Genomic DNA, 8,175 nt, shown 5'->3' with positions numbered 1-8,175 from the left:
ACAGGGAGAGCAAGTGAGACAGCTGCTGTCCTGATCCAGGTAAGAACAGAATAGGGCTGCATTCATGACAGTAGCAGTGAGAATGGAAAAGAGGGAACTGATTTAAGAACTATTTAAGAGGAAGAACTGACAGGACCCGATAAGCTCCTTTGAGAGCAAGAGTCATCCTTTGCTTAACTGGGTTTCCCCCACAATTGAGGGAAGTGCAATTCCAAAGAGATTTCCAGTCATATTTCTTGCTAACAGGGCTAAAAATTCACATATTTTAGTTTTAGAATAGTCTAACACATGAATGAATGACTGATGCAATTCCCTTCCTTTCTGTTCAGAGCAACTAAGAACTTGACTTTCTCTTTTATAGGTTCGGTTATCAATTAAGCGAAACAATCAATACATTTATTTTTTGTTTTGTTGTTGCCTACGAGGATTTCTTTCACTTGCAACCAAGAGTTCTAACTAAAAATCACACATACACAAACGTTTGCATATAATTTTGGGTATTCACATATCTCCTCCCTTCCCCCAAGCTCTTGGACTCCAAGGCCTTCAGATGTAGAGTGAGGTCTATCTCAAGTGAATATCCATTGACAATATTCCCTGCTTAATAACCCTCTGTGAGCTCCCACAGCTTGCTGCGTGTGACTGACCAGACTCCCCAACCTAGATAGTTCTCCCAGCACCAAGTGTTCCCAGGGTCACTGCACTAACCATGGTACTTGTCTATAGTATACCAGGTGCCTGTACTCAGTTCCTGACAAGCTCCTCCTAGCCTAAGGTTGTAGCTAAAGCTTTCAACAGCCAGATCAGNCCTGGGCCCGCCTCAGAGATTCTGATTGAACTGGTCCGAGGTGCAGCCGGGCATGAGACTGTTGAAAACTCCCCAGGTGATGCTAATAAGCAACCAGGGCTGGGAACCACTGTTCTAACTGTAAGCCATCTCTTTTCCTTTGGAAGTTTACGTTTCTATCTTAGACAGTGGGTACCTACATCTGTTCCTTTCCTCTTCTACTAGATAGAGTGGGCTCCCATATGGCCTTCCAAACAATGCATGTGGCCCTTCTTAGCTCCAGGTGACTCCAAGTGCCCATTGTTGACAGAAGTAGCAGTCACACCTTATCTGGAATTTAGGTTCTACAGCTAATGCCTATGACACCAAATGAGTCAAAACCACCCTTGATAACCCCTCAGGAAGGCTCTGCCCTAGAGCCTGATATCCTGTCTCACTATCATCATCCACACCTGGCTCCTGAGCTGGAACAGAAAGCTGCCTCCTCCACCATCAGGCATCAGAGGAAGTAGGTGGTTTATGTTCAGGGGCCACCTTACATAAGAAATACACATTTAAACACGTGCCTCACCCTCAGCACAGCAGGATGCTCATGCCACGAACAGCTCACAGGAACCAGAGTGACTGACCCTATAGGAGACACACATCTCCCATCTCACACCCACTCCGGAGCATATGGTCCTCACATCCACCAGTGGGTGGACTCACCCACACCATTCAGACTTTTTGTCAAGGATGTAGAGCTGAAGTCATGTGATGTGCTGTATGGAGCAATGTCGCTGCGTAGCACAACTCTATCCTCCCCTTCCTTCCACCTGCCCCCAAGCAGCTGGCCCAGCCTCTCGCCCTCTCGCCCTCCCTGACTTCCCTTCCCTCCCTCTTAAAGGCTGATGTTCCCTAAGATTCTCTCCCTGGCACGGCTCATTGGCTCACTAACGCTGTCTCTAAGGGCCCTCAGCCCTCCTTAGGGCTCCTACATCCATATAAAAAAGTGAGACCTCCCTCCCCAGTCAGGGGAGATGCGACCCAAGAGGTTTCCCGCTTTTGCTCTGGGAAGTGGGGGAGGGAGAGAAAGACCTCATCCAGGCCTTGGGAGCTGGGCTTGCAGGGCACAAAGGAACACAGTAAATGCTCAGTACTTGGTCTTGAATGAATGAATGCTTGGTAAGAGTGGAACTTCCACCTGCCTCTGTGGGACACGCCACCCCCATCCAAGGCTTAGATTTCACCTGCTCATCTGGGCTCCCAGGCCAGGCCTTCTGCCACACCAAGCCACACCAAGCTCAGCAGTGCTCACAGGCCTTTAATCTCTAACAGCCTGGCCACACGCCATCACTGCCCCAGGATGGTGGGGAGGGATAAAGATGTATGGTCAGGTAGGCTGTGCCAGCTGAGTCCAACACGGAAGGGCTAGGTCAGGCTGGGGCCTGGGCAGGGGGCTCCTGGCCCCAGGTGATGAGGGAGTTGCTGGCCTGGGCAAGCTCGGCGATGGACACCCGGCCTCGCTGTCGAATGAAGTTAGCCACAGCAGCCAGTTCCTCTGGGGTTATGTAGATGAACTTGCCCCGGTCGTCAATCACACCTGTGGGGACACACAGGTTGTGGGGCTGAGCCTTCTGGGCCCTCACCATCTGGCCTGGGAACGCCTTCCCACCCACCCCTTCACAACTGGCTCCCAGCCCTTCCGGCCTGCCTGCCTGTCTGGCCTTTCTTGGCTGCATCCAATCCTGGCGAGGTAGGTCAAATCAGGTTTCCTTGCTTATCCTGGTCACCGCGAGCCATCCCCAGGCCTCGGCACGTCCTCCTTGTAACTGCGTCCCCCTGTTCAATCCCTCTCATTGCACACCGCTCCCCCGACCCTTGGTTATCATCCCGCCTCTGCAACAAGTCCCTGCAGCCCCAAGACTAGACACTCCCCAAGGCCAAGGCCTGTAGTGATTGAGTCTCATCCTCTCACCTGTCAGAGTCCCCTCAGCCAGTAGGTCCTGGATGCGATTGATGGTGTCCTGAGAGGAGAACAATTCTCAGAGCAGAGATGGGCGCTGCCAACCCCAGAAAAAGGCACCTGCAACCTCCCTCCTACCACACTGAAATCTCTTCCCCCTCTCATGGCCGTCCCCCAACCTCGCCACGTGACTCCATACTTCTCTTCTGGAGGGGCCCAAGGAAAAAGGGTCTCTGGTCCTGGGGTCCTGAAAGACCCCCAAGAGCGGCGCTCTTCCAACCAGGAGAAGAGCAGTTGTGACGTATGGCCATGAAGGCTGGTGCTGCCTGTTTGCAAGAATTGTCAAGGTAACTGGATTTGGGCTGCTCTGGTTACAGGGCAGCTACAGTTAGGGGCTGCTACAGTGGTGGGGTTTGGACTTTCTTCTTTTCCTCGCTGCCTGTTTTTCCACCTAGTAGAAAGTAAGGATTCCTGGGGTGCCAAGAGATTCCTACCCTCTACTCCCTCCTGGATAGGGACAGGGCAGGGGAGCATCTATAGTCTTCATCTTTAGGGCAGGCCCCCTCTGAGAGCCACACAGACCTTGTGGCCACATTACACACAGCAGGACACCTTCCAGGACTTACCTGAGTCCGTAAGCCCACCTGGGAAGCCAGGTCTTCCAAGAGCACAACCTTGGACTGCTACAAAGAGAGGGAGGAAAGGAAGAAAGGCTGAGTGTGCAAATCCCTCTCCGCATTGGAGCCCTCTGAGTTTGCATTCTGATCTGATCTGTTTTAGGCGGCTGAATAAACACTGTGCAGATTCCTAAGGGAGAGCCTTGATCCCCTCACACACACACACTCACACGCACACATTCTCCCAACCACGCTTATACAGAGACACACATACTCATGAACTCTCTCATTCTCTGCTTGTGGGCAGGTATCTGCCTAAAACCACCACCTGGCTCGCAGGCCCCATCCTGGACTGGGGACCACGCTGAGACAGACACACACATGGCAAGCCGAGCATAGCTGCCGCCTTCTCCTCTGCATCCATCCAGCCATATCTTTTTAACATTATGGACAGATTGGAAGGAGAAGCACCACAGAGATGAAGGGAGAGGGTGACAGTCGCTAAAAGCTATTTTAAAACACTGTCACCAGGACTTGTGTTTGCTGAGGACCTGCTAGGACAAGGCACTGAGGTGTGGGGGATGCAATGGTGAATAAGACATAGCTCTTGCCCTGGGGCTCACAGCCCGGCCAGGGAGACAGGCGAGACTGCGGGCCAGGAGAGAGCAGATAAAAGGCCCCAATGAGCGAGGGCTCCGTGGAGGCAGTGCGGGTCATACCCACCTGGAGGCAGTGCGGGTCATACCCACCTCACCTGTGCTCACAGCTCCGCGGCCCGGAGATCCCCACAACCCTGACACCCCACATTTCTCTTTATCATCCTCTTCACGCCATCTGAGGCACTGGGCCCACCCTTAAAATAACTGTCGCTAACACTCTCAGTGCTTTCCACGCATAGCTATGTTCCACGTGCTTCCCTCACACCCTCAGTGGAAACTTTAGTTTAGGTGGCTACAGCTGAGGGTCCACTGTTCGCACATGCATATGCCTCCCCCACGAATAGAAAGCATATGACTCAAGAGAAGGCGGTCTTTTATGTTTCTGTGATTCTTTCATAGCAAACGCGCTGGGGGTGGAGTGACACGGTGACACCACCCCAGCTGCAGCTGGCATGTGACTGTTGGAAATGGCAAACTGAATGTGCAATCAGGGAGGCAAGTGAGCAGCAGCTGGGCCAGGGGATCGGCAAGCACAAAGTGACCTGGCCAGCTGGCTTGTGCCTACAAAGCAGGGGCAGGCGCTGGGTGACAGTTCAGAGTGGGAACACAGTCACCCTAGGTGGTCCCGAAGACCTGGTCTGAAGGCTGCTGGGGCCAAAAGTATGCTTGGAAAAACAAACCAACCAACCTAGCCCTAGTTGGAGAGTGGACCGACAAGAGCAAGCCAGACCTATGCCTCACATAAACTATGCTGGACACAGAAATGTGCCATCGGTTCTGAAACCTTAAGATGAAAGGGCCTTCCCCACTTGGAGCCAGGAAGGCGGGTGGGCTTAGTTTTGGAAGTCTTCCTTTCCCCTGCAGAGCAGCTTTAGAAGAATCAGCCAGCACAGGCTGCAAAGACCTCTAAGGTCCAGAAGCGTTGGGAACCCCCCTCCACACACCATCGCCCCTCCAGACCCACTGAAAGCTGAGGACTAGAACTGCCCTGGGGGCCTTTTCTCAGGTTTCTGCAGAGGGGGGGGGGCCTGAAGCTGATGGAGGAGGGCTTCCTGGAGGAGGGACACAGGACCATGCAGGTGCCCACTGGGTAGAGGGGGACAGAAAGTTCCAAACAGCAGCAGGGAAGTGTGAGAGATTTCCTGCCCTCACTCATGTATGCAAGTGGAGAATGGGCTCCGTCAGAGGGGAATGGGCACAGCCTGAAGGAGTTGTCTTCCTTTCTGGAACCCCTGGCCCTCAGGCTATGAGCCTCGCTGCTGGGAGGGATCTAAACTCTGTTCCCTTTCAGGGAGGTGGGGGGAAGATTATGCAAGCCCTGACTCCTTGGCACCCCCCTAGTACCACCCCCACCCCACCCCCGCTCCCTCTGCACTCCTTCCCTCAGCCGCCTCTGCACCTCTGAGCTGCACTTGAAAACCTCTCGCATCCTTCGTGGGAGAGAAGTTGCTTAGCAGCAAAGCAGAGCAGGACGTGCTTGCGCTTATGCAACCCGGGGTAGCAGCCGGGCGGCCTGCAGACAGAAGGGGACATACCTGCCGCCCCACCCCAGGTTTAAAGGAAACAGACCAAAGTTCCAGGTCAGAAACACGTGGCAGGGGACACTTCTTTCAAGTCAGTGGAGCCTCAGTGTGACATAACTGACAGAAAACACATGTGAAGACACTTGGAAACACAGTGACTCATTGAGCGTGGGGTCTGAAGAGCAGAGAAACTGTCAAACCCTAAGCGTGAGGAAGAGAGCAAAGGCTCGCGCCTCCCACACAGATCCAGGTCCTTCTCCACCTTCAGGGTCAGAGAAAAAGGGGTTCTCCTGGGCAGGACCTCTGCAGCTCAGCCCCTCTCGATCCCCCTGCATGAGCCCCAGTGAAACGCCTACAGCCCCCGTTCAGGTCTCAGGAGAAAGCACATGACATGCACACGCGAGGCAGGGAGCTGCCACCGGGCTCTGCTCTGTGGCTTACCTTAATGTAGTTGATGAACTCTATCAGGAAGCTTTGGGACTAGAGGAGCAGAAAAACCAGGGTGAGTGTCTCCCTTGCAGGGGCTCTGTGCCTATCCACCCGCCCAGTTGAATGTCACCTGCCTACGTGCCCTCTGTGTGCCCTCCCAACCACCTACATGTGTCACCCGCCCACCTGTGTGTGCGTACAGCCTCCCATGGTGAGGGTTTTGGGGACACCTGTCCTGAGGACAAGGCCTCTGGCATAATACAGCCTGCTGGTCCTTGTGCCCAGCCACCTCTCATTGCCTGACTAGGGAGATAAGCGAGGGGCAGCAGGGTGTCTGGGAGGCGGGGGCCCCGCCTTGGTGGCTGCAGGGAAGGTTTCCCAGGCGTGGCAGACCCACCTGTTCCTCAGTCATGGCCTCGCCCACGCCCTCCTCCTCCACCACGAAGGCCTCCTTCAGTTTCAGGTACTCCTCATGCTCCCGCTGGGCCTGCTCCTCCCGGGCCTTCCTCTCCTCCTCCTCCTGTGACACCGAGTGGGCAAGAGTCAGGTATTTGGGAATGGAGCGCCCACCGCATCCCTGGTTTTGGTCTCTGCTTCCCACACAGAGCACCAGGGCACACAGCCCAGCCCATTCTCAGGAACAGAGAGCTCCTTCAAGGCCCTGATCCCCCTGGCCCCCATGCTGAACGGAAGGCAGAGGCCCCTCTTCTCATCAGTTCTATTGCTCCCCAAACAAATGCTGCTCAGTCCCCTCCCCTTGAAACCTTGTCATGAACCCACCCCACAGTATCCTCCAGTCACCCTCTCCCTCTCCTGCCATGTCCAAACTTTGTAAATACACACACAGGCTCAATTTCCTCACCATATCCATTCACTGCTCTTCTGCATACCCAGCTCCTCCAGAACAATGCCTACTGTGGTCTCACCCATGCCCTCCATCCCACCAAATCCAAGGGACAGCCATCAGGACTCACATCCCTGTCCTCTCAGTGGCACTGGGCAGAGCCAACCACTCCCTCTTGGCTCCCAGACCCCACCCTCCCCTCCTTCCTTCTTGCTCTTTGGGCCATTATTCCCAGCTCCTCCATCACTCAGCCTGTCCCTGCTCCCTCTTCTACTCTATCTCAGGCCACCTGACCATGCCCACAGCATCAATAGCCATCTTCTTGCCAGTGACTGTCAGTTGTATCCCTGCCCAAATCTCTCCTCCCAAACACATGACTGCCCATGTGACACACCCACTGAGCCATCTCACAGGCACCTCAAACTGAATATGTCGCACAAAAACTGTGACCCAATCCCCACATGTCTGGTCCTCCTACTGGGCCCCTGGCTAGGTGAGTCACACAGCCATCTGGCCAGCTGACTTGGTCAGAAATGAGGTCCCATCTACCACTTCTTTCTTTAACTTCCAGAAAGCTTCTCGGTCCGTCCACATGACTCCATCATGACCACTGCCTAGTGCAAAAGCTTCTCCCCAGCCCAACCCCAGAGCTCTCCGAAGATCTCCGTAAAACCTGAAGCTCCAGCTGGGACAGGGAGTATAAAGGACGAGCCTGGAGCCTCTTACAGTAGCAAACTGAAGGTACTTAAAAAACAAAACAATGAGGACAGCCGGTTAACTCAGCTGGTTAGAGCGCAGGGCACAGTGCTCATAACACCAAGGTTGCCGGTTTGATTCCCACATGGGCCACTGAGGTGCGCCCTCCACAACTAGATTGAAGACAACTACCTGACTTGGAGCTGATGGGTCCTGGAGAAACACACTGTTCCCCAATTTAAAAAAAAATTCTAATATTAAAAAAAAAACACAACAATAACAATGTTTGTTGAGTCAACTGAAAGAACTCCCAATGGCCAAAGTTGGAACAATCTGACAAAATCAGTAAGATAGTATTGGATTATAACACAAAGTACAAGATAAATAGCCATAAATCCATGTGGGTAAAAATAAACAATTGAATATATAAATAGAGAAGAAAAGATAACTCTCCTGTAGAAAAAAATTCCAAATACTTTATGTAGATGCTCTCCTCTCACGGAGGTGGAGCGTAATTCCCCACTCCTTTCGAGTGGGTAGTGCACACTGCCTTGTTTCTGAAGTATGGGAAGGGGAAAGTAACATTACCGTGGAGAAATTTGACAAACACCTTAGCCAGGGATCAAGGTTCACATCGCTAGTGACAAGTCAAGCTGATAACATGTACCACTGATA

General features: G+C 53.1%; 1 protein-coding gene across 1 annotated transcript in view; it reads right to left on the bottom strand.

Moving 5' to 3' along the window:
• Positions 1 to 2,070: 2,070 nt before the first annotated feature.
• DDRGK1 (DDRGK domain containing 1) overlaps positions 2,071 to 8,175 on the bottom strand; it is a 20,259-nt gene continuing 14,154 nt past the window's right edge. Inside the window, exons 4-8 of the mRNA XM_019645667.1 lie at positions 6,358 to 6,480; positions 5,973 to 6,011; positions 3,359 to 3,415; positions 2,745 to 2,793; positions 2,071 to 2,369 (exon numbers count right to left, since the gene is read on the bottom strand). Of these exons, the coding sequence (XP_019501212.1) occupies positions 2,203 to 2,369; positions 2,745 to 2,793; positions 3,359 to 3,415; positions 5,973 to 6,011; positions 6,358 to 6,480 (435 nt within the window). The 3' untranslated portion in view covers positions 2,071 to 2,202. The remainder of the gene's footprint in view (positions 2,370 to 2,744; positions 2,794 to 3,358; positions 3,416 to 5,972; positions 6,012 to 6,357; positions 6,481 to 8,175) is intronic.

Source organism: Hipposideros armiger, unplaced genomic scaffold, assembly GCF_001890085.2.
Source record: "Hipposideros armiger isolate ML-2016 unplaced genomic scaffold, ASM189008v1 scaffold_94, whole genome shotgun sequence".
NCBI lineage: Eukaryota > Metazoa > Chordata > Mammalia > Chiroptera > Hipposideridae > Hipposideros > Hipposideros armiger.
The sequence above is the reverse complement of the archived record's forward strand: the minus strand, read 5'-3'. Positions and strand labels throughout refer to the sequence as shown.